Here is a 26,269-nt window from a genome sequence, read left to right as displayed (position 1 = left end):
AAACTTTGGGACATTCGGAGTTTGAATGACGTGGTCACGAATCCACCTTCGTATCACTAGATCATCTCTTACCAGTCAAATTGAAATATTATTTTGATCGAACTTTAAACTAAAAAAACTTTTATAGAGCATGATATGTTAGATTTGTGTCAATTTTAGTATATTGACATTGATTTTTCCTTCATAATTTTAATTGGCGTCAAAAGCCGTAAAAATATTTACAAACTTACTGCAATTAAACATAATGGATGTGTTTGTTTAGTGTTTTACTTTGAAATATAATTTTTATGTTTTAACTCAATCTCATCCTCCGTGCTTGACCTATTTGAGTTCGATCTCATCCAAAATCTTCTCTATTCCTTTTCTATTGCGATTAGCCATGGTCGACTTCATCTCCCTCGGTTCTGTTCGATTATGTTTTGACTCAATGTGGTAGGTTTGTTTCTAATTCTTGGGGGGCTTATCGATTATCTCCTTGGTTATATATATATAGGGTTTAATTACTCTACCCTCAATGTATTGTGCCACTTCTATACCGATCAATCATTATTCGCTATGTGTATTGTGCCACTTCTATACCGATCAATCATTATTCGCTATGTGTATTTTTAAAAAATTTTAAAAAAATTAATAAAATAAAAAGTTTAAATACACATGGCGGAAGGTGATTGGTCGGGTATACGATGAACACAATAAATTGTGTTCTTTGTTGGATTACTGTCAAGTGTCCTTCCTTTTTAAGTTTTGTGTTTCTTTTGTTGTTCGTATGTGGGACTGTGTGATTTGGTGTTGAAATTTTTTTATTTTTCTCCTTTGTGGTATTATCTTATTTTGAAGGCTTAGAGTTAGTGCGAAGCGGGTTGTGATATGAGCTAAAGATTGCTATGGAAATTCTTCCAAATATCTCATTAATTAGCACTGTTCTAAATTCCTTTAAATTGATTATTGTTTTGACTAACCTACTATTGGATAATCGGTTAATCGATTATTTATTTAATTGATGAAATTTAATTTATATAATTTTTGAAACTGATTATTCGGTGAGTTGAAATGCATATGGTTTTTATAATGGTTATAAGATATGATTTAGGCATATAAATGTCGGAAAACCACTGGCGCGCCGCTTACCCGGATCAAATAAGTTGAAATCGAAGCTCAAGAAAAAAGAAAGAAAAAAACCCGAAAATACAATTGTATACATGCATTATTGTAATTAATACTCACTTACGTGCATGACATAATGCATGACAATTTTATATTTGCATTATTTCAAGCAAATGAATGCATTACATAAAATCAGTGACGAAACTAACATCTAAATCCCGGTGGCAAAATGTTATAATTTATTTAATATTTAGCTAATAAATTTAATTAAATAATAATGACAGAATTATATATGAATTTAAATAATTTTGGAGGTATAAAAATTAATATTTTTAATATTTAAAAAATCATAACAAATTTGGCTTTGACCCCCCAAGCCCTGGTGTAGTTCTGTCCCAGCATAGAATGCATATGCACATGCTGCATGATGCATTTATTATGATAAATAATGATGCACGTAAGTCTGTGTATTAAGTGGGTTTGAATACTCTAACGTGTGATATAATTTGGTTTGCTTATTTTAGTTTGTCGGAGCTCTGAAATATTGGAGTGCCATCTAATTCGGAGACAAACGTCGTTTTATCTTTGGAAACGTTGTGCCACGAATCGGAGGCACTACCGGGGCGTATTCGTTTTTACAAAAAGAAGTTCTACCTTGATTCGACGTGATTATCGAATTATTTCGATAAATTGATTATTAAAATTTATTTCAAAATAATTATTGTGATATCGAATTTATTTCAATAAGTATATTCTTGCAATATAACATTATTATTATTATTGTTATTATTATTATTATTATATTTGTAACACCTACTAATTTTTTTTTGTGAGAATTATATTTTAGAAAACTCATTGAGATTCAAGATAAAAGAATTCCCAACATAGTTACTATGCAAAATTCCACAGCAAACTTTATAACAATTGAAAAATTTTTATTAAAAAATGATGTAATAGTATAAGATGAACTTGTAATCTTCTTCAGATTTTGTCTGATATACTGGTGCACATTTACACTAGGATCAATTATATAACACCCATCGTATTTTTAGTAAAAATACACAAAACATTCTTATGTTAATATAAAATTTGCACGAAACATCTTTTTGTCCAAAACTGATATTTAATTTTTAAAAAATATCTAAATTACGCGAGTTTTATACAAATAAAAAACGTAAATAATTAAATATTTTTTTTGAATAAAATTAATAAATAATAATTGATTAATCTTTCATTTTATAGTTTTTGAAGATATTGTTATTTGATTTTTATAAAAACTATAAAAATAAATGATTGATCAATTATTTATTTTATTGATTTTATTAAAAAAATTATTTAAGATATTCTACGTTTTTTATTTGTATAAAATTCACGTAATTTAAGTCTTTATTTAAAATCAAACATCAATTTTAAACAAATAGAGTGTTTTATGCAAATTTTATACTAACACAAGAGATATTTTATGCAATAAATAAAACACAATATATTTTGTATATTTTTATTAAAATATAAGAAAATGTTATATAATTTACCATTTACGCTATTTCATATTTACATATATATATATATATATATTCCCACCATTTTATGTTCGATAGGGTGGAATTGATTTCAGGAATTAATACCTTATACGAATTCTGAGCCGTTGATAAGGTGGCCAGCCAGCCATATTTAACCATGGAGATGGACGGATGGGATTAAGAGAGAGAGAGAGAGAGTAATCCACTCTACTCTACTGTTCCCTCTGCTCTACACTCCGATGGATTAATGGAAATGGAAATGGAAATGGATTATGGATCGATCGAAAAGGACAGACACTCCCCTCTGACAGTGAGGGACCGGACAACGAATTGATTTCAACAACTAACTCCCTTTCTCTCTCTCTCTCTCTCTCTAACTTTCCCTTCCCTTCCTTACCAACACCATTAATCCATTCCCTTTACCTCTCTCACCTCTTCTGTTTATATATATATATATATATTTACATTTACATCACAACAACATTCCCAGCGTCGGCAGGGAACTGTGCTGTGCTGTGCGGTGCTGTGCTGTGCGTCGTCGTCTTTCTCTTCTTGTTTTATATATATATATATATATATCTACAGACTACAGTGTGTGAATGTATTCCTGTGTTGAGTTGATTTGATTGGAATGGATTGGATTGAATTTTCCTCTTCCTTTTCTCTCTCACCCTACAAAAAAGTTTGCTTAATTTGTTCTTAATCGCCAATCAACCTTTTCGTGAATCCACAGTAAAACATATATATATATAGAGAGAGAGAGAGAGAGTGAGTGATTTTATGATTTGTTAGTGTTAATTTGTTTGATTGAGCTACTCCTACTCATAATTATGGATGCCGAGGTGAGAGTTAGAGTTAGAGTGAGAGTGGCTTCCTTGCTGCTTTTTTTTCTGTTCGTAGCGCCGCCGTCAGCGACGGCGTCTCCTCGCCGGAATCTTCAACTCCACCGCCACTTGACCCGCCTCAACAGGCCTTCTCTCAAGTCCATCCAGGCCAGTATAATATTGAATTTGAATTTGAATCTGAATTTGAATTTGAATTTGAATTTAATTTGTGCAACAGAGCCCAGACGGCGATACAATAGACTGTGTTCATATCTCCCAACAGCCCGCCTTCGATCATCCCTTCCTCAAATCCCACACCCCTCAGGTACACACATACATACATATATATATATATCATTCTTAATTGATTAATTAATTAGCTATTTAATTGTCATCGTCTTGCATTGTCCGAACTGCAAATCACTGACAGATGAACCCTAGCTTTCATCCGGAAGGGCACCAATTCATCGACGGCAAATTAGCGCTCAAAAACTCATCCATGGCGAAGCAGCAGCAATCAATAACTCAGCTATGGCACATCAACGGGAGATGTCCTCGAGGAACCGTCCCTGTAAGAAGAACACGAGCAGAGGATGTCCTAAGAGCATCCTCTGTCAAAGCTTATGGTAAGAAAAGCCATAAGAGCATCCCCACCCCATCCTCTGCCTCCCCTCAGCCCAACCTCGTCACTCAAAACGGCCATCAGGTAGTCGAAATTCTAATTAATGATTAGTATAAAAACATAAATATTTTATTGAAAAAGTGATAATAAAAAAACTGTTTGAAATATTTTTTAAAAATAAGTTATAGATTAAAGAAACTAGAAGAGAATACGATAAACATAATGACAATTTATTTTGTCAAAATCAATAATTAAATAAATTTAGCGGAGAAAAATGAAAGCGACAATAAATTTGACTAACTAAGATAGTATTAGTTAAGGTTAATCATATGTTTCTGGCTAAATTGCACATAATTCATTGTGATTTTACAAAATTGCATAAAATCTTGTACTTTCAAAACTGCATCAAACAATTTTATAATTCTATTTCTAACCCTCTAGGTGTCTTTATTTAATTGAATTGCACTTTATTTCTAAATCCTTAAAATTATAAATCTATTCATTATTATTATTATTTAATCTCCAAAGAAACGGTAAATATACTCATTTTTCTCTTCTTTTAAAAGTTTTTTTAATATTCTTTCAGAATAAATAAAAAAAATGAATATATTTATAATTTTAGAAGTTTAGATATTAGTATTCTGAAATTCGACGTATGTAGGTCAAATACCGTTAAATAAGCACGATCACGGAAGTTAGACACTAAGTTTATGAAATCACGATAAAGTTTGACGCAATTTTGAAAGTACAAGGAGTTTTGCACAATTTTGTGAAACTACACGCGGATTTTATACAATTTAGCTTATGTTTATGTGCAATCCTTACATTTTTGGTCCCTCATTGTTAGCATGCCATAGCCTACGTCCAAGATGATAAGTTCTACGGCGCCAAGGCGACGATAAACGTTTGGTCTCCGAGAATCGAGCAGCCTAACGAATTCAGCCTGTCTCAACTTTGGATTCTCGGCGGCTCTTTTGCATCCGATCTAAACAGCATTGAGGCCGGCTGGCAGGTTCGTGTAATAACTTTTGTTAAGATATTTTAAATATTCAGTTTTAAATTTAGTAAATTTATATTTAGATTTTATCTTATCTATAAATTAGTTTAATTAGATTTAAGTCTATCGAATTTATTTTATGTTGTCAATTTTGTTGATCGTATAATGCAATTTTCTAATTTTCTTAAAACAATTATCACAACTTTGATCCTACAAGCTTTCTTACATGATATGCTCATGCATTCGATTCTAACGATGATGAAAACAGGTTAGTCCTGATCTGTATGGAGATAACAACACGAGGCTTTTCACGTACTGGACTGTGAGTTTGTCGATACATTGCTTTCCATTCCAAGAAATCGATGTTTTTGTCCCCTTGTTCTTATGTACAGCTAGCAATGTATATAGTAAGGGATATTACATTGTCTGGATTTAATGTTGTCTCGTTGCAAAAAAAAAAAAATCTATCCGGCAGAGCGATGCCTATCAGGCCACGGGATGCTACAACTTGCTGTGCTCGGGTTTTGTTCAGATCAATAACGATATTGCGCTCGGGGCCAGCATCCACCCTATTTCCGGCTACGGCAATTCGCAATACGACATCAGCATACTTGTCTGGAAGGTTGGTTTTTTTTCTGTTTTTTGTCTTTTTTTTCTAATGTTTTTTATCTGGTAGTGAAATTAACATCATGCTGATTTGCTCTAATCAACGGATGAAAAAACAAAATGATAGCACATATTATCAAATAACACATCTGGTGTGTGTTATTTGAACACACATATATTGTTGCATGTCATTGATTTCAACACAAAAAGTATATTTATACAATACAATGCAACACACCACCTATATATATATATATATATATGGAAACTTGCAAAAACTATCCCACTTTTGTCCAGTATTTATTTGCTGGTAAAATATATTCCACATATTTGTAAAATTCGCTAGTTCTATCATTTGGCCGTACATTGGCCGTGCACGGCCAAATGACAAAAATAACAACTTTTGCAAACATGTAGGATATATTTTGTTATAGAAATAGTGAGGTATACATAGAGATATTTTTTTGCAATTTTTCTTTTCTCTCTATATATATATTTGTTGGGCGGTAGAAATTAGATCAATTTAGCATAGTAAGGAATAATTCATCACAAGACGGATAGCATACGATCAAGTTAGAAGCAATTAGCATTTTGTCACAAGATAAATAGCATATCCTATTTTATATAGAAATATGTGTTGTGTGAATTATATATTGTACTGAAATTAACTTATATTATGCTATATAAAATTATATAATGTGTTATGCTATCTATATATATTGTAGTAACAGTTATGTAAGTTATATATTGTATTGTGTTTTATAATTTGCTTATTGTATTACTGTACTGAAATCAGAGTATAATGTATTATATTGATTATACTCAATCAATTCAATGAATACGGTAACCAAAGTGATATGTACTGACCCAGTCAGCATGGTAACCGTCGCCGAATACAAACTTGCTCTTATTACATCCTTAGTCGCGAATCAATACATTCGAATCTCGAATGCCGCAAGATCTCATATAGTTTTCCTACATTGTTCGATCCGCGAAATCTTGGTAGGATCCGAAAGAGGGCAACTGGTGGATGCAGTTTGGGAACAACCATGTCCTAGGATACTGGCCGGGGTTCTTGTTCGCGTACTTATCAGACAGCGCATCGATGATCGAATGGGGAGGTGAAGTTGTGAACTCGCAGTCGGACGGGCAGCACACAACCACCCAAATGGGCAGCGGGCACTTCCCCGAGGAGGGATTCGGGAAGGCCAGCTACATGAGGAATATCCAGATCGTCGACGGGTCGAACAACTTGAGGGCGCCAAAAGATATCGATGTTTTTACGGAGCAGTCGTCGTGCTACGACGTCAAGCTCGGGAAGAGCCGCGATTGGGGAAATTATTTCTACTACGGAGGGCCCGGGAGGAATCCGAATTGCCCGTGACACGATCAGGCTGTGGAGACTTGTCGATGGGCTAGCTCGATCGATCAATCGATCGAATTGCCGGGTTTGTGATGTGTGGGTGTTTGTAGGACATGGTAGGATTCGTTTAGGTATGTTTATATTAGGAAGTTTTGCTGATGATGATGAAGATGGTAATGTTGTGAGAAAGTAAGGTAGAAATTTGAATGTGAAAGCTTGTATTTAACTTAATTCTTGCATCGAACAAATGTGTACTGAATTTGTTCTGATCCGATTTACATTTGTCTTTAGAGTTTGTAGATTTGGTTTTTCAGAGTATCTTTTTGTTACATGCTAATTTGACCAAATAATAAAAATATACATTATTTTTTTTAAAAAAAAAGGCATAATTAATACAAAATACCTTTTAAATTTTTCTTAAATTACGAAAATATTATCTTTTAATACGCCGTACGATCCCTTTCCATTGGGATTGAGAGAGTATATTATGGGTGTGTTCCTTTGTAGAATTTTATCAAAAGTTCTACTATTCATCCAAAATTTTACCTCTAAAAATATCAAATTAAACACCTATTTTTTATTTTTTATATTATACTAAAAATAAATTTTACATTCAAAACATCACATCAAGGCCTATTTATATCACATCATACAACTATTCAAATTCAAAATTTTTACTATTCAAATCCCAACTCAAAATCCAAAGCCCGAGCAAACACATAATATATATATACAAGATAGTATATTTATAACATAATGCATATTTTGTTATAATATACTCTTTTCCGTTCCCCTTGAAGGAGCCCTTAGAAATTTTGTAGTAGAAATTATATATTTGTAATTTATGTAAAAATTAATGATATTTTAATATTAATATTTTATTCTATATGTAAATTGAATTAAATCAGCAATATAGATTGATCAGTATCAAATCCGTGCCCTTTTGAGTAATTAGTTAATTGTATGAAGTTTTGTGATATATATAACTCTTTTAGAGCAATATAACAATATTAAGTTATTACTATTAACACATAATTATGGCAATGATTTGATTGTAATTTAAAATTAAGTGTTATTTAACTTCGTCATGAATTGTATGTTATTTGCTACTATAAATATTAATGGGCTACTTTCTTGATTTTATAAAAATGGGCACAGTATTATAGACATATATCATATGATATAAATAGAAATAGCACATGAAGTGTTAAGTAAAATATTTTATACAAATACATTTTATATATTGAAATCAATTCTAGATGATAATACTCCCTCCGTCCCCAAAATATAATTTTATTGTGTTGGGCAAAAAATTTAAAAAATATTAATATTATATTGATAATTGGTAAAAAATAAAAAATAGTAACAATTGTATAATAATAATGAAAAAAATAGGAAAAATTTTATAGTGATATAATTATTTATAGAGATGAAACTATTATTTTGAAATGAACAAAAATGGTAAACAAGACAATATAATACAAATACAATACAAACTAATACCCAGATGATAATTTAGGAGTATTTTAATCAGTAAATAATTAAAAATATATTAATAAAAATAATTTTATATTAAAATAAAAATAACTAATTAGTATAATTAAAATTTAAAAAAAATTAAAAATTATTAAAATAAAATTAAAATGTATAATACTTTTCAAAAAAAAAAAAAAATGACAATAAGTGAGATACATAAATAGAAATGTGGACATATAAAATGATCACACATAATCCTATAACTATAATCTTAGTATGCCTGCCTTTACTTTTAATGGTTAGGATAGATTATATTATTATCCAACCTGGTGAGATTAAGGAAAAACAGCTACAATAATATACTAATTAAAAACAATTAATTTATTTAAATAAATAGAATTAATTTGTCTCAAATACTATTTGTACTAAAATTTATATTTAATCAAACAAAATAAACATAGTACTTAATTAATCACATAATTATATAGTAATATAATGTAAATTTCACCTTATTTTTTCATTGCCAAGAGAATACAGTAGTGACCTAAATAGCAAACATGAATAGAAATCCAAAATGAACACAAGTTAAATTCATGAAAATAAATAAATAATTAATTAGATAAAAGTCACATACTAGTACTATTCACCTCATCTCAGCCATAGCTATAGAATTCATTCTACTGGTAAGCTCCAGTTACCAGTTATCCATAAACGTCCTCAGTTTTCACAATTTTGCAGTGACAATTAACTGAGAGCCACAAAAAAGATTAATTTCGACTCGAAACCACAGAAGAAGAAGAAGAAGATAAGATGCCGACGACGACGATAACGACCAAGACCACACGGCAAAGGAAATAACTGAACACATCAAAAATATAAAACAAGATCGATACACAGCACAATCCCCTACCCCGATTTCCTCTGCCTCATCAAATGTGATCGAGCGCAATTACAACATATAACTTAGATATATCATCTATTACCCATGCCCCCTCGTGCCCAAATTACCTTCACCGAGGGACAGGATTATCAAGAAAAAGACATGAAAGCAACTCAATCGATATATGCTTACCTGTCAATTCTACAAGAAGTAGTCGGGAGTTCTTCGAGTCACATCCGGTTCCCCTCTTCTCGGGGCTGGCTCAAACTGTAGATTATATGTTAATCACCATATGCACCAAAATAGAGATCGTATTATTAATTGAAATAAATAATTTGACGAGGAGAGGAACAAAGGCTCAACCTGGATAAAGGTATGCTCTCTGCAATCATCGACTTCCAAAATGGACGCCATGTTTCCACAGCGATAGCAATAATTCGGTGCGCTGAAGATAGTGACGACCTTTTGTTCCTGTTGTAAGCGGTCAGAATCAGACACAAAGTTACAAGCACTAAATTTCGGGATATTGTATTGTTAAAGTTATATATTGCAACAATTACATGGGCCCAATTGTATCCTTCCATAACCAGCTGATGGGCTCGGGCGATGAGCTTCAAATTGTTTGTGTGGTTGAATTGCTCGGATATGTCCTGTGAACATATAATTTGCACATGCTTAATACTTTTGACAAATTAAGTAAATAAATTAAAGAAAACTACTTAAAAGTGAGAACTAGTGCCTGGCCAAAAGTGTATCCGGCACCACGGGGTGAGATGCCCCAACCACATCGATCATCAGGATCAGACCACAGAAGATCACACATCGGACCTTCGTGTGGAACTTCTTGCACACGATCAAAGTTTCGTATATTATCAAGGGTTTCCACAGACGGGGACAATCCACCATGCAGACAAAATATTTCCGACTCAACCTACACCACATATTCATCACCTCAGAATTCAGACAATAAAAGTACTTGGTTAAATAAGAGTGAATTCATTCCATTCGGGGTATAAGACATGGATCAAGAAAACCAAAAATTAAATCCTGACAAAGATTGTGTAAAACAAGAAGAAATATCTATCCACAGCAAAGATGAGACTAAAAAAACTGTAAAGCTTACTAACCAATGCAGTCAGAGGGAAATAGTCAAACAGATCTGTAAATATCTTCCATACATTAGCATTTCCGTACCTACAACGTTGATGAGATTTTAAAGGTATCAAATATTAGAAAGATGCTAAAAAGATTAAGAACTACATATGTTTCAGGCAACAGTGCAACATAAGTAGAAAAAATCAACTTGCTTAAGTATAGTGGAACATCACAATAGAAAAATTATTAGGATTGGAACATCTTTAGATTGTGTGAGTAAATGCAAATATTACTAAAATCTGCATCTGTTGTTATATTCTCCACTAAACTTTCGAATATCCCATTATGAAAACCTTGTTTAATCAAATTTACAAACACATAAATCAGAACCCTCTTTAGAGAGTGGAATCTCCATTTACAGTTACACTTTATCATAACAATCCTAAGCCTCTTCAGATATACAAATATAACAAAGATGAACGAACTGGTAGCAGACCAAAGGTAACAAAATTACTCACTTCCGCAAGCATTCATCATAAAAGCCATAAACCTGAGTGATCTGCATGAGAAAATAAATTATTGATAAGTTCAAACAATGGCACATGATATATCACTATTTCAAAAACTAAGAATTAATATTATACATTCGAAACAAGGCAGCGGGAAGGTTAAAACCGTATAAATCATTGGAACTAACAAACTTAAACCAATCAAATATATAAATTATAAGATATTAATAAGAGGAAGGTTAAAACCATTCAAAGCAGCTTGTTTGTCAGAACTTGAGCTTAATTATTCCCGAACATACTAGTTAGAGTAAAAGAAAATTTTAAACACAACTATCATGAAAGATATAAAACAAAAATACCTGTCTACTTTCATGGTTTCCTCTAAGAATTGTGATGCGCTGAGGATAGCGCACTTTTAGAGCCACAAGAAGCTGCAAAAATAACAATCTTTTAAGCATCTTCAGAGGCAATCACTTTATGGTGACTTTGCAGTACACAAGCAGGCAGAATGGTACTGCTGCCCACTGCCAGAGAACCATCATTTCAGAAGAAACTAATATGACAACTGGAACACATGCAAGTTAATGAAAATGCCAAGGAAAATGTCGTCCAGACAACACTTACAGTGACAGTTTCAACGGAATAATAGCCACGATCAACATAATCTCCCATAAAAAGATAATTTGTGTCCGGACACTGCCAGAAAATATTGAGGTTACATTAGAGCAGGCAATTATTTAACAAGTTTGCAGTAGATATAATGAATGAAATTAAATTACAAAAATCAATAATAAGACATACTGTGTGGGTGAAAGCAGAGAGTCTCAACTTCATCAAACATAACAAAAAGAGGGTGTAAAATCAACTTACTATTATATATCCTTGCACATGACCTTTATAAAACCTAATTACATTTAGGGTGTGTTTGTTTGAAGGATTTTGGAGAATTTCCACTATTCATCCAATTTTTTCCCCCAAAAAACATCAAATCAAACACCTATTTTTCATTTTTTATATTATACTAAAAATCAATTTTACATTCAAAACATCACATCAAACCCTATTTATATCACATCATACAACTATTCAAATTCAAAATTTTTACTATTCAAATCCCAATCCAAAATCCAAACCCCCAAACAAACACACCCTTAGATAACTAAGACTATTAACCTAAACAATTACAAAAATAGTGAAATACCATAATATGCTGGATGCAACAAACATGAAAGGTAGTTCTCTTTAGTATATTAAAAATGACCAAAAATGTTTTTGAACTTAAAAACCATCATAGACCCACCCACATACGCATATTTGTGGTGTGTGTGTGTAGTTAAATGCTAATAATAGGCCTCAATTTGTTCCTATGGAAAAAAGAATTCAATACAATGAAACAAGTCCAAATACAAGCATGTTTGTCATACGCAACTACAATACCTTCCCTCCAATGCGGAAAAGTTCAGCTAGATCATGAAACTGTCCGTGAATATCACCACATATTGTCACAGGGCTTTTCACTGGCTGCATACAGTAACAAAAGAAAATGTATATATAGTGCCTGAAGAAAATAAGTAAATCTATACACCTCAGAAAATTGAAAGTGAAATATGTCAGCAGGTAGAAGTCCTTGATGTGATATGACAATCCAAAAAAATTCATTTGTGAGAAAATATACCGTTTTATACTGTAACATTACTGTACAAAATATGTTTAAAATGAAGTACCCTAAAAAATACAGGGTGTTTAGGTGTTTGGTTCCAAAGACAGCAAGTATTAATATAATTCATGCTCTATCAGGAATAAAACAGATCCGAAAGTGATACCTGAACATTACTTTCCTCCATTAAGATCTCTTTAGCCTTCTCACATAAGGCCCTGACCTATACGTACAAAATGCGAACAGGATCAGTTTTTCCCATTTTGTGTCCAGAGATAATACAGAAAGGGAAAGATTATAATCAAAGATAGAAGAAAAAGCACAAACAACAAGACCATAGTAAATGATTGATCACTAAGAGCTACAAACAATTAAGAATCGTATCAACTTATTTCTATAATAAGCTACAACTACGTTAACAAGGATCTCCCAGAATGTAAAGTTTAAACATGTTTCACACGAACAAAAACCTCTACAACTTTATAAGCCAACCATGTTTCTACATCTAAAAATGGTGCACCAAGCTGTGTGTCTTGATGGGATTGGTCCTTTTTTAGACCAAAAGTGTCTAATCAACAAGTTTCAAATTACGATTTTTGTTTCCATGTCTGCCTAAAACAAAAAAAAAGAGTCTAGCAATGAAAATCCAGCTATTTTTCTCAATACTACTGTGAAATGTCGATGTTAAATAATTGTAGACAAGTGGACAAATCGGAGCCAAGAATTATCCATAGAAACAATCAACAGCATGCACAGACATGGCAAAAAATCATATAAGATCTTCAGTTAATAAGTTGAGGTCACAAAAAAGGCAGCTGTATATCATATAACACTTTTACTCAGGAAAGGGACTTATCCAAGCAATCACTCTCCACATTCCTCCCCAAGATTTTCTTGCCCAATTCTCAATTCTCTAATCAACTAATACACATATATGCCAATCCCCACAATTAATTAGCCAAAGATGACAAATCTCGCTCTCATGCCTCCAGATTAAAGTAATCAGATAAGCCTCATTTTTCCTTATTTTTTTAGGGCAAAAACAGATTAATCTAGGTTTTCCTCTCCCAACTTATTCAAGGCAATTGCTTTCACCCCCATCATGAAAGTTTTCAAAATTTTTAATTATGGCTCGAAAATATGCTGTTCTCACAGAACAATAGACTGTAGACCCAATTTCCTATCGCCGCACAGAAAACCCTATTCACTTGTGGTAAACTAAAAATTCCGTCACCATAACCAATATATATCAAGGATTAGATGAATCCGACACAGCAGATTACTAAATTCACTACATCTTCCAGATCTGAACAAACTCGAGCAGAAAAATAGGCTAAAACTAAAGAGATATATATATATATTTATTTATATAGCAGAAAAATTTCAAAAAATAAATAAAAATAAATAGAGAGAACCTCGGGTTCAGACAGAGGCTTGCACTGCATGAGCTGAGTAATCTGCTCGTCCAGATTCCCATTCGTGCTTGCAGCCATCAGATCCGCGTTCATCTTGCTTTATTCTCCGCCTGCTTACAGATCCGCCGCCGCCCCTTTCCTCGATTTCAGCCAAAAGAAACCACCTCAGAAACACAAAGCAGGAAAGTATCCACGCTTGAGCAAAGTGCAAATTGGCAGCGGAGAGATGCAGAGAGAGAGAGAGAGAGAGAGAAGAGGAAAGGAGAGGAGGGAACTAGCGGAGGAGTGTGTGTGAGAGTGGAGGGAGAGAGAAGAGAGAGAGAGAGAGGAGAGAGAGAGGAATATATGATGTGCTGAGCTGTTGCGATTTTTCAAATTTATTTATTTATTATCCTCGATATAAATAATTTTTAAATTAAAAAAAAAAAATAACAACAAAATTAAAGGTTTTGTGTTTTTATTATTTTCAATTGAAATTAAAAATATTTATCTGATATCTTTTTAATAAAATATATTTTTTTATAAAATATTAAATTAAAATATTATTTAACAATTTATTCAAACCACCAACTCAAAATCAACGCTGTTCATTCCAAATCATTCATGAATAATAGTTCATGAATTACTTTTGCTGACAAAATATTAATTAAATTAAAATTTTAAATCAATATATAATTTTAAATAATTTTATACTATAACCAAATAAAATAAATTCAAAAAGTATGTTTGGAGTTGAGTTTTTTTATTAGAATTTTAATTTAAATATACTATCTGTCCTGCAAGAAGGTTGTCATGATTTTTTTCATATTTGATATTTGAATATTAATTATTATATAAATCAAAAGAAAAAAGCAAAAATACGTTTATTAGTATTTTATAATACATATACAATGATATTTTTCGAGTAAATTATTCAAATACAAAGAATATTTTTAATGTTAAATACACTGACGCAAAAATCAAATGGCAACCTTCTTGTCGACATTATTCTTCAGTAAGTCTCACATCTCATGTCACTTTTATTTTTTAAAAAATGACTACACATTTGTAATCTCATTTTAAAATTTTTAATTTATAATTTCTTTAATTTTAATTTAACTACTTAGTTATAAACTTAAGTAATATGGTATATTTTTATTTAGAATTATATAAATTAAATAATAAAAAATTAAATTTAAAATTTAAACCAAACACAATTTTTGTAAAAAGAAAAAGTAAGAATTTATTTATTTTATATTTTGATTTGAAAATATATTTTTTATACCAGATATAAAAATTTATATAAATAAGTACAAAAATAATTGACGTATATAATATATTAATATTTTTAAAAAATATATGTAAATTTTTTTCACAAAACAAACAAACTCTAAATAGTTGCACTATTTTTAGTTTTATTTTAATTTTTTTACTATTTTATTTTATTTATTTTTCAATAAAAAATATGTTTTTTCTCAACATCAACTATTATTAAATTATTACTCAAATCTTCACACACATATATATATATATATAATTCCCTAAAACAATTTGAGTAAAAATAAACTCGTGTTTAGGGTGGTGCACGTCATTACAATATATATATATATATAAATATATAAAGAAATTATTTTATTAATTATAAAATTTTATAAAAGTAGTTTTAGAAAATTGTGGCTTTAAAGGTGAAATAATTTTTATTATTTTAAAACATTTGTAAATGAATATTAAAATTGATTGGATTTTGATTTGAAATTGAAATGATAATTAGTTTTAATATTATTTAAATATAATATATATATAAAAAAAACTAGACATAATAAATAATATTTTTTTATTTAACACACAAATATTTTTATTTTTATTCAAAATAATGCAAAGTAAAAGAACAAATCCCCAATTTATTAAAAATGTTTCATTAAACATTTTTTTTCATCACATTATTAATTTAAATAGTTTTTTCTTCGATATTTATCTTTTTTTACATCGCATGCAAATTTTTTATAAAAATAATACTAATAATAATTTATTCTATATAATATTTATATTTAAAATAAATATTTAATATAATATTTACTAAAAATGAATACTTACCCCTATACATATTTATTTATAATAAATAATTTTATTTTATTACAATTCTATTACCTTTAGTTTATTAAATAATAATTAATTTGATACTAATTCTTTTTACTCACATTACACATTTTTATCAATCTTTTAATAAATATTTTATAATACCACATTTTTATGAAGATACAAACTTTGTTCTTTCAATATATTTTTTAACACGATTTTTCAAAAAAAAAATTAATACATTAAACACATTCGTGTGTTTGTTTTGGAATTTGAATTTTGAGTTAGAACTTGAATAATAAAAATTTTAAATTTGAATAGTTGTATGATATGATATAAATAAAATTTGATGTGATGTTTTAATGTAAAATTGATTTTTAGTATAATATAAAAAAAAAAAATAGGTGTTTGATTTGATATTTTTGGGTTGAAAAAATTAGATGAACAGTGAATTTAAAATTCAATCCCCAAACAAATACACCAATAAAATCTTTTTCCTTTCAACAATTTCACAAAAACAAACACACCTATAATTTTATTTTTCTAATTTTAAATACAAATCAATAATATATAAAATATTTTTTAATAAAATATCATATCAAAAAATATTATTTAAACTAAAAACTCAAATTTAAGTTAAAATCAAACCACCAAAGATCTCCCTTTTCAATTTCCTATTATTTAATTATCACAATTATCAAATAAAAATATACTTCCTCATGCCAATTGAAATGTTATCATTTTCGTCAATCCCAAGGTTATCAGGTACTAAACGTAATAAATACTCTTCCAACTTACACTGTCATTATTAGTAATAGGGGTATTTTCGCTTTTTTCACTACAATTCATTGTAATACTAATATTTTAAAATTTACGTATAAAAATAAAACGGCAACCTTGCACCGGGACGGCTAGAGTATATATTTTTCACAAAATATCTTATAAAAACCACTTTAATCCAAAAAAAACAAAAAATCAGCAAAAAAAACACAGCCTTACATTCACCCTGAAAACTAGTCGAGAAACTGAAATAAATGAATCCTTGAAACTAACAAACAAGTGACAAAAAGACACCAGACATTCTACCTTATAACAAAAATACCAAATCATGAACCAAAATACTCACAAATCACATACGTAGAATTCATAAATTCATTTCAGACAAATCGTTACAAAACTAAAAGTTCAAGAATGCTCACCTGCCCTCCCCTACGCCAATAATGTATCCGACAACGACGTCGAGAACGCCTCCGGAAGCTTCATGCCCGGTGTTACCATGATCCCGACAACCGAGCAGACGACCGGGACTAAGCCTAGACTGTATCTAGTAATCGAAAGATGAGAACTCGGATGATCACAATTGAAACTTTCCATACTCGGCCCTGCACAGAATAATCAATGTCGTTGTCTAATCAATCCTTTACTTTATTTCGCTACGTCTACGGCAATATGGTGTCCACTTCATAACATGATGGAATTTTATACTCCCCCGTCATGTAAAAATAAAACTATTTGATTTGAGCACGAGTTTTAATATAGTATGTACCTTTTACCTTTTTATAGTCCGGAGAACTGAAAAAGTAATTAAAATGGTAAAAGGTAATATGATTTTTTTTGCTAAAAAGGAAAATGTACCTATTTTTTTAGAATGGTTTAGTGTTAATTTAGAAACTTCAGCACCGTGCTGATTTTTCAACACCCATAATATATACAAACAACATGTCTTTATTACACACAACACAGAAAATTCAGCACGGTGTTGATTTTCCAACACCCATAATATATACAAATATATATTCTTATTACATAGAACACATGTGGTGTGTAATAAAGACATGCGTAGTTTGTTCATAATTACATGTGTGCGGTATAAGAATATGTTATGCGCTAAAATCAACTATTGTGTGTTATATGAGATTCTTACATGTCTTGTTAGTTCATGTATTATATTTGTATTATATGAACATATACAATGTGATGTCTGTGATACTGCATTCTGCCAAAAAACACACAACGTGCTTTTCAGCACACTGCTGAATTTTAACATTATAACCGCCGCCATTTTTCTTATAACTAACAAATAAGGAAAGCCGAGAGTATGTTTTAGTGACAGAGTATTATTTATACTCACTTTGGTATGATTCGAGCGCGCTTAGAGCCAGCCCCGATAGTATCTTGTCCATAAAGCTGAGCGAACCATAAACAAATGCGCATCCGTTAAGTTCATAACCTACTAGAAAGCTCTGCATGCCGGTAGAAGAAACCTGTTGTTTCCATGAAATCGAATTACACTTGGGGATTATTTCCGAGTGACATTTTTGCAGAAAATAATATAAATTTACCCCTACCATCATCAAGGCATTTGCGGCACCAACCACTACAGATAAAACATACATAAGGGGATTCATGGCAGTCGGCAGAAACAGGATTCCTATACCAGAAATTATCCACAGAATGCCTCCAGCAGTGTACACGGCCTTCAACCGTCTGCCTGTCCAGGAGAGTTCCTGCAGAACAAAATTAGTTGAAAGTAGCTTTGGACAATGTATATGTGTATGTATATAGGTTTATGGAGCCATAAAGGTGAGGAAGAGTCGAGCAAACCTGCAGGAGGATCAACATAATGAAACTGGAAGTACATATGACAGCAGGAACCTAAAGCATGCGTGCAAATATCAAAATCGATTGTTAGAAATGTTAGCAAAGAGATATAGCGGAGAAGGGAATATACGACGAATGAGGTACCAAAGCTTTGGAGAATTGAGACATTTGCAGATCATAGATGACATAGAATGCAATGAATGATTGTGAAACATTTGCCACAAGTCTAGTGAGCACGTAAACAAGCGCTACTTGATGGTACAGCAGCCGGCTAAACCAGCAAGTCCATGAAATTCGGGCATGTCCTTTTTCGCGGGCTTCTCTTTTCAACCTGAGAGAAATGAATAAGTAAAGTTTCTTGGATCATGGATTTCAAGTGATTATGTGTGTTAAACTACCTAGGCTCTTCCGTGCCGAGATGAAATAAGCCCACGAAACAGCATCCGAGAAAGATCGATGCATATGCTATCCAATGGAACTAAACAAATGGATACACAGTTAAGCAAGAAAGTGAACTCAGTCGGAAATTTTGAGATGGGAAAATGCAGACATGTTATGTATGCACCTGATTCTCGACATCAAGAATCTTCTTTCCCGGCTTAATGTTGAACACCACTAAAGCAAGTCCATATACACTAAGATTTGCAACCTTCCGGAGAACATTTGCAGTTAAGGAAACATCATAATAGGATATTATCGAATAAAAAGGATTGGAGAAATTGGAGAAATTCTAACCATTGTAAAGGCGTTACGGCAAGTACTTAACACAACCCTGCTCGTAGAATTCAGAGTGATGCAGTTAACCATCGACCTACAAGATGAGGAACCTCTAATTCGATCATTTTAAGAAATTAATTAACAAAAAAAATCTTGATTACATGTGTGATACTTGAGTAGCTGCCCAGCCGACGTTGAAGACTGCAGCCGAAAAGCTATAACTGATGGTTTGTGTAAAATGAGAATCAGATCCAACGATTTTGCAAGGCAAGCAACCGCCAAAGACTGAAGAGAATGAAACAGCAACTAAGAGGGATCCCACGCCATGCCAGATTTTAAACTGCCCGTATCTGTCTATCTATTCATAATTAAAGCGAAACAGATTAACATCTGATAAGTGTCTGTATTGTTTAGATCATAGATGATATGCCTTGTACCAATTCGCCAGCAAATATGGTTGTGAACCCGTCAGCAATTTGACCAGAGAGCATGACCACAGCAGCATTTCTGTGGAAAAGGGAAAAGAAAGAAGTAAGATAAACCCGAACAAGATTCATACAGGATTCCAAGATTTGTCTTTGCAAAACAATACAGGATTAAGGTACTAAGAAGCAAACCTCGGAGGCAATCCAATGTCTGTCAAGAAGACTAATAGATACGTGAACCAACAGGTGGATGTTATATCATTCAGCATATGCCCGACCCCATAATAAAACACAGTGAACCTTCCAAGTGGCTTGGAGCATGATTCTCCAGCATCCCCACTACCCCCTGTCATATCTAAAGATATCCGTATTCCTGAGATCCTACTAGTTACAAGTCATCCCCTGTTGTTCTAGAGCTAGACAGATAACAATACTCATTCTTGAAATGATAACACAAATGGCTTCCACAATCTATATAGAATACTGTTTAATTGACAAGATCAAGCTCTAAACACTTAAGAAACAGTACAAAGATAAAGCAATTCGATCTCATCTCATCTTTACGATGCGTCCACAGACACGCGCACACACATAAAAATAGACGAAACAACAAAAGGATGCCTGAATTGATTACACATATTGCAAGTGCAAATAACAACCATGTATGTCAAAGATAGTAACTACTACATACCTCTTCGGATGATTAAGCAGAGCCAATCTAGCTTTTGGTCTGCAGCATAAAGTGTTCTCTTGAATAGGGGCGGGAATGTCGAAATAGTAAAATGAAAAGAAAGAAAAATAAAAAAAAGGAGCACTCTCTTCAAATTTTGGAAGTTCTGGTGAACCAAAAGTAAACCACTTCTCTTAAATGACTACATAACAGAAATGATAATCCTAAGTTGAAATAAGATTTTACTTATTTATGCTACATATGGCTCTCTTCTCTGTCTTCTACATTTGCTGGGAAAAACTAACCCAGAATTCCATTAATTACGCTGTTGCAGCAATATGTTATATCACCAATACAAGCTTAAAAGAGATGGACATGTTATGATGTAACGATGCATATATTATTACTGTGGCAATTCTTTTTCTGAAGGAAAACCGACTAGTTTAGAATTTTAATGGACAGCTTCACTCGTGAACTTTGTCCCTTTGTTTTGTTTTTTCCAAGAAGTAACCAATACCAATGTAATGCAGCATCAGTTTTTTTGCAGTCTGAATGTCTGAACTTTGATTGTTTACTTTGTTTGGTAGCCCACAAGAACAATCAAACGTGCGATCCCAAACTTTTCTGCAGACCTGCACTGCTGCACAGAATCCAACATGTCAAAAATTATATATTAATGTATTAATATGATAGCAGCTTACTATTTTGGGCAAACTTATAGCTTTAACTCTGGGGAATCGAGCAATGGCAGTCTAGTTGAAGATATGGAATGGCATGAGCCCCGTATGCCAGATTACAGTCAAGTGGGTTGATATCAAAACCCAATCCTTAAATCCCTCATAGGATAGGCTCCAGAAGAGCATCCTCAAATCTGTTGTCCCATCATTTGTTCATATATTTAAATTAGGATACAAATGGAACTTGGAGAATGAAATTCTTATGATAGATGGCAAGAATTCTTTAGAGCTCAAAACTTCAACACTGATGTATAATTTTCCAACATTAAGCGCTTTGAATAACATTACAGTCACATATATGGTCATGCATATATAGATGCCTAAACAGTTTGTGATAGCTCCTCAACGGTTCACTACGAAGCAGATTTAGGTACTGGAAAGAAATCTGCCATGTTTCTTTAGCCCAAATAACAGCTGTTTTCCCATTTGATACCTTCAGACAGCATAGAATGGTCCCTTGTTCTGGTCTCTTCAGTTCAACGTAAGCAAGATGACAAAGAAAACGAGGATGACCCATAGCTGAAAATATGTTGTACAGGACTTAGCATTGGCCATTCATTTTTCTGGTTGCAACCTGAACTTGCACAGGCTGCAGTTTCTGCAGCAGGTACAAGCCGACAACTCTTCTGCGAGGGGTTATGAAGTCATGTTTCTTTGTCATAAGGTCTTTTTCTTCAAGTAGGTAATTCACAAACTTTCATCTACATCATTTCTCCTAGATTTAGCTTCCAGTTTACTCTGATTTCCTATAGCCTCAGATATAGCCTTTGGCAGCCAAAATCCAGGCCGCTCAAGAAATGGTGCTCGATCAAGGACCAGAGGTTCCCGAAGAGTAATCAGGATGCCACTGCATGTCCACAGTGTTAAGTTCGCTTCGCCTTTCAAGCCTAAAGAGAACCAACCCAAGCCTGCAATTGCAACATCTATGCTGTTCACATCCCAGCTTATTCCAGATGCCTTTATGTCTCGCTTTACCCAATCACCCAATTCAGAAACACGTTCTACACCAATTGGCGGCTGAAACAAAGAAACAACATAAGAATCTGGAAGTGTATTTTAAGATCACATATCATAGACTAGATCATAATTTCTTGATTCTTCATTTAATATTTCTATAATATGGACAAGTGGCAAGACGGTTAAGAATCTGGAAAATATTTAAAACTGTAGCTATTGGGGGCACCTTCAACTCATTCCCTTTGCAATAATTTGCTACATTTAGGACTGTAGAATCACATTTCTAGGTTATATTCAGCTTAGATAAATTTTATGGAGTTGAATCTGGAAATAATTAAATTGGAACTATATGGGAACACTTTCAACAGATTCCCTTGCTGCATTTCAGACAGTAGAATCACTATTTTAGGTTATATTTATCTTATAATAGAATCTAATCTTATTAGGTGTGTCAGAAGCATTACCTGCAATCTAATTCCAGAGTGCTTGCTCTTTATCTCATCAGCATTTTCGATCTTTCCCATGTGCAGAGATACACTCGGAGATGCCCAGACTGTGACATATATGGTATCTACAGAAGCCTTGTCAAGATCCAGCCTAGCTAGGGTGCCGACATGAATAGCTTGACCAGCCTGCACATAGTTGAAGTCCACATTAAACCCAATTGCAAGGGAAATATGACTAACAAAACTAAAGAAACCATTAAAAACAAAGGAAAAGAAACAACAGCATTTAACTTTGAGATTGGCCTATGCAAAAATCAACCAGAATTTCAATCTAACAGCTTCTTTGCCAAAATTAACTAGCCTATTATTGTGGCAAAAAAGGACTGAAAAAGAGAAGCAGCATGCATAAAAGAATAACATGGAAGTAAATAGAACTGAATCATGCATCCTCAATAACTTGCCTTTATCCTGAATGTTCTAGGTTGAAGCTCTTTTCTTATCTCAATCATTTTCTGCTCATCCCGGGTCAATCTCATGGACATTAAGTATGGGTGCAGAAGGCCGGGGGTATCATACATCTTTGCCTTTGCAGGCAAAATCCCTCCAATTCTCACAATCCCAAGTGTTGTCCCCGGAATAGGAGCTTCTGTAAGCTTAGCAACCTTCACCCCTTCTTTTCTTGAAAATGCATTTATCAATGTTGACTTACCAGCATTTTGAGCACCAATCACCCAAACATTACCTCTTGGCCCAGCTAAGCTCTTCACAAATGCCAACAAGTTTCTTACACCCAAATCTTTCCTGGCACTAACCAAATACACCGCACTTAACTTAGGCGCCCCATTTTCTTTAGCGCGATGACGAACCCATCTATCTAACCTCGTAGGAGAAACCTGGGAAGGAAGAAGATCGACCTTCGTAGCAACAAGAACAAGTTTTGGCAACTTTTTGCTTCCACCTTTACCTTCTGCTAGCGCTTTGAATAAGGATGCAGCTGCACGTTTAGGGAATGATCCATCAAAATCGACACAATCAACCACCATTACTACCACAGTAGCATCAGCCTTACCCGTCGGCTTCATTAGCCTCATGCTTATCAATCTATCAAAATCAAAATCAGGTATCAAATTCTCGGCCACTTGATTTTTCACTTGGCCATAATTCCTCAACGAGTGACACCTTGCGCATACAGTCACCTCCTCCTTCTCTTTTAAAGCCTCCCTTGCCATTCTCTTCCTTTCTGCCTTTGAAATCCTCTTCAGTTTCTTCTTTTCCAATGTCTCCTCTGTAATGTTTCCATACCCAACTCCAGCTGGAGCAAATCCATCCAATTCCTTCAAATATTCATCTTCTTCATCCTCAAACTCTGATCCCCAATCTTCTGAATCCCAATCAATCCCATCCTCATTATCTTCTTCCAATTTTCCCTCAATGTCATCCCCAAAATCATCACCACCTTCCTCCAAGTCTTCAAAATCATCAAAATCCTCATCCACCATATCCTCCACATTATCTCTTGATTCCTCATTTTTGTCCAATTTTCTCCTCTGGAAATACCCAAGAAGATTTGGATTCTCATCTTGCATAAACACACCACAACCAGGGCATATAAGCCTATATTTCTCATCCTCATCCCTTCCTTCACTTGAAACTAAGCCTTTATCATGCGAGTTCCTCCCATAATTTTTCTCAATGATTGCTCCTCCTTTGCTGTGTACTGAGTACAAATTGTTCTTGATTAACTTTTCTTTAATTCCTGTAAAGAAATGAATTTGGAATTTTAATTCATAATGTAACAAGTAAGAAAATAAGCATCGTTAATTTACCTGTAAGAAAGTGAGAGTTGGGAAAAGGGCGAACGTCAGTTTTCTTGCTCAAAGATAGCTTGATAGCCAGATTGATTGCACCCGAAGAAAAAGATGATCCAGACACTAAAACTGCCATTGGTAATTCTCTTGCCAGGGTTGTCTTTGTAAAATCAATTCTAAATACAACAATGCATATTTCTTAGGGAACGACTATCAATTCACAGCCAATAATTACAATACAGAGAAAACATATTACCTTAGCAATCGAAAAGGCAAAACTCACATCTCTGGAAGACAAAAAAATGCCGACGCAACTTCAAAAGAAAAGGTCGACTTACTTGCACCTGCCATAAGCGAAATCTTTAGTGTGTCCCAAACTTCAACAGAATCAAGAAAGATAAACCTGGGTATTAAAATTTCTATTTATGTCAGTGAATAACCATCACTTTACGAACGGATAATCATAACAAAAACATTTTTCTATTGCACATTTCACTCTAGCAGTTGTTTTGCACATAGCGCATCAAGAATGATGATGCTACAATCTAGAATAATCCAAATAGATGAATTGTACGAAGTTAGCAGTTTACTATCAATTAATCCGAAGGATGTGACATTGTTCTTGAAGAAGAAGAGAACAAACCTCAACTATTTCACCAGCAGTGACGACTTCAAAGGTTAAAGCAGATTTTCAGGTATCCGAAGACGAAGAATGCGACGACGGAAGACGAGGAGGAGGAGGAGAACAAGGCCACTCCACCGCAGAGTTGGTTCGGAGGAGCGAAAATTACAGGCGAGGCGAGCAGAAGTGAGGAAGAAGGGATTAAGGAAGACGTCGAGCCGCCGTTTGTTTGGGTTGAATTGAATTGAAGGAGGATAGAATAGAGGGCGGTTTTGCAAGCCGGTCGAACCGGAATCACTTTCGGTTTTAGCATATCGCAAACCGGGAACCGGTTTTACCGGTTAATTTTCGATTCAAATAGACGCTTAGTCAAGAAGCATATCCCAAAAAAAAATTGAGGTGTGTGTTCTTTTTTGGCCAACTTTTCCCAATTTCTATTATTAATCAAATATCTATTTTGTACTATAAGAAAAATGAATATGTAAAATATTTTATAAAAATTAAGAAAAATAATATTTTATTGAAAAAATATAGGTAGTTGAAAGTATTTTTGAAAATTTAGTTAAAAAGTAAAGTAAATGAAGAAAAAAAAAATGTAATAAAGTTAGTGGGATTTGTCGTAAATAAGTATTGAATGAATGATAATAATTAAATATTGATTTGTTAACTTTTGTCAAAATTAATAATGAGATAAATTAGTGGACAAACTAAAAAGAAAAATGATAATAACGCACTTTCACTCATTTGACACTATTTATTTTTTTAAAAAATATCACATTAACTATATTTTTTATTTCACGAAATATCAAATCAAATACTCCTTATAAAAGTGATGATATTTGTGTAATATATTGTAAATTGTAAGAGTATTTATTATGTTAGGTAGGTAGTACCGTTATTAAATTAGAAAATTGTATCCTTGTTCAAAAACGGACAAAAAAAATTGGTATTCTTCTTATGGAATAAAGAGAGTACTATTTTTTATTTTTCACTAATTTTTAAATTTTCAAAAATCTCTATCTAAACAATGTCGAATATAGTGACATGGAATAGCGTGATTTTTTATTTAAGAAGGCAAAAAAAAAAAAATACTCCCTCCGTTCCACATAACGTGTCTGTTACACTGTAGACACGGTATTTTAGGAGGCTTGTAATTAGTAGAT

At 32.7% G+C, this 26,269-nt stretch overlaps 4 protein-coding genes across 9 annotated transcripts; 1 reads left to right on the top strand and 3 right to left on the bottom strand.

The window, feature by feature from the left end:
- The first annotated feature begins 3,095 nt into the window (after window positions 1–3,095).
- Window positions 3,096–7,326, top strand: LOC127262937 (uncharacterized). The gene is made up of 7 exons (XM_051291806.1): window positions 3,096–3,616; window positions 3,687–3,773; window positions 3,879–4,154; window positions 4,918–5,082; window positions 5,336–5,389; window positions 5,543–5,689; window positions 6,680–7,326. The coding sequence occupies exons 1-7, from the start codon at window positions 3,455–3,457 to the stop codon at window positions 7,055–7,057; spliced, it is 1,269 nt and encodes a 422-aa protein (XP_051147763.1). The 5' UTR covers window positions 3,096–3,454; the 3' UTR covers window positions 7,058–7,326.
- A 1,776-nt stretch (window positions 7,327–9,102) lies between these two features.
- LOC127262064 (serine/threonine-protein phosphatase PP2A-2 catalytic subunit) lies at window positions 9,103–14,422 on the bottom strand. Its single transcript, XM_051290570.1, has 11 exons — window positions 14,069–14,422; window positions 12,820–12,876; window positions 12,434–12,517; window positions 11,621–11,692; window positions 11,356–11,427; window positions 11,006–11,046; window positions 10,520–10,586; window positions 10,129–10,323; window positions 9,953–10,039; window positions 9,756–9,863; window positions 9,103–9,659 (listed from the first exon to the last, which is right to left on the bottom strand). The coding sequence occupies exons 1-11, from the start codon at window positions 14,159–14,161 to the stop codon at window positions 9,594–9,596; spliced, it is 942 nt and encodes a 313-aa protein (XP_051146527.1). The 5' UTR covers window positions 14,162–14,422; the 3' UTR covers window positions 9,103–9,593.
- A 2,766-nt stretch (window positions 14,423–17,188) lies between these two features.
- LOC127261690 (uncharacterized) lies at window positions 17,189–20,877 on the bottom strand. 4 transcript variants are annotated; one of them, XM_051289999.1, is made up of 12 exons: window positions 20,558–20,872; window positions 20,059–20,247; window positions 19,879–19,948; window positions 19,603–19,799; window positions 19,460–19,535; window positions 19,290–19,373; window positions 19,123–19,202; window positions 18,869–19,055; window positions 18,728–18,778; window positions 18,472–18,630; window positions 18,255–18,387; window positions 17,189–17,505 (listed from the first exon to the last, which is right to left on the bottom strand). In XM_051289999.1, the coding sequence occupies exons 2-12, from the start codon at window positions 20,217–20,219 to the stop codon at window positions 17,333–17,335; spliced, it is 1,371 nt and encodes a 456-aa protein (XP_051145956.1). In that variant the 5' UTR covers window positions 20,220–20,247; window positions 20,558–20,872; the 3' UTR covers window positions 17,189–17,332. The 4 variants fall into 4 exon arrangements, with proteins under 4 accessions (XP_051145956.1, XP_051145951.1, XP_051145947.1 ...); XM_051289994.1 differs by having other exon boundaries at window positions 20,059–20,239; window positions 20,558–20,871; XM_051289990.1 differs by having other exon boundaries at window positions 20,059–20,221; window positions 20,558–20,871.
- A 366-nt stretch (window positions 20,878–21,243) lies between these two features.
- LOC127261672 (GTP-binding protein BRASSINAZOLE INSENSITIVE PALE GREEN 2, chloroplastic) lies at window positions 21,244–25,447 on the bottom strand. 3 transcript variants are annotated; one of them, XM_051289971.1, is made up of 6 exons: window positions 25,128–25,447; window positions 24,768–24,887; window positions 24,503–24,660; window positions 23,138–24,432; window positions 22,695–22,862; window positions 21,244–22,290 (listed from the first exon to the last, which is right to left on the bottom strand). In XM_051289971.1, the coding sequence occupies exons 2-6, from the start codon at window positions 24,833–24,835 to the stop codon at window positions 21,961–21,963; spliced, it is 2,019 nt and encodes a 672-aa protein (XP_051145928.1). In that variant the 5' UTR covers window positions 24,836–24,887; window positions 25,128–25,447; the 3' UTR covers window positions 21,244–21,960. The 3 variants fall into 3 exon arrangements, with proteins under 3 accessions (XP_051145928.1, XP_051145939.1, XP_051145935.1); XM_051289982.1 differs by having other exon boundaries at window positions 24,768–24,828; window positions 25,128–25,442; XM_051289978.1 differs by having other exon boundaries at window positions 24,741–24,828; window positions 25,128–25,441.
- Window positions 25,448–26,269: the final 822 nt, after the last annotated feature.

The sequence above is a fragment of the Andrographis paniculata genome, unplaced genomic scaffold, assembly GCF_009805555.1.
Source record: "Andrographis paniculata isolate CXL003 unplaced genomic scaffold, ASM980555v1 Contig15END, whole genome shotgun sequence".
Lineage (NCBI taxonomy): Eukaryota > Viridiplantae > Streptophyta > Magnoliopsida > Lamiales > Acanthaceae > Andrographis > Andrographis paniculata.
This window is presented reverse-complemented; position numbering and strand designations above follow the sequence as displayed.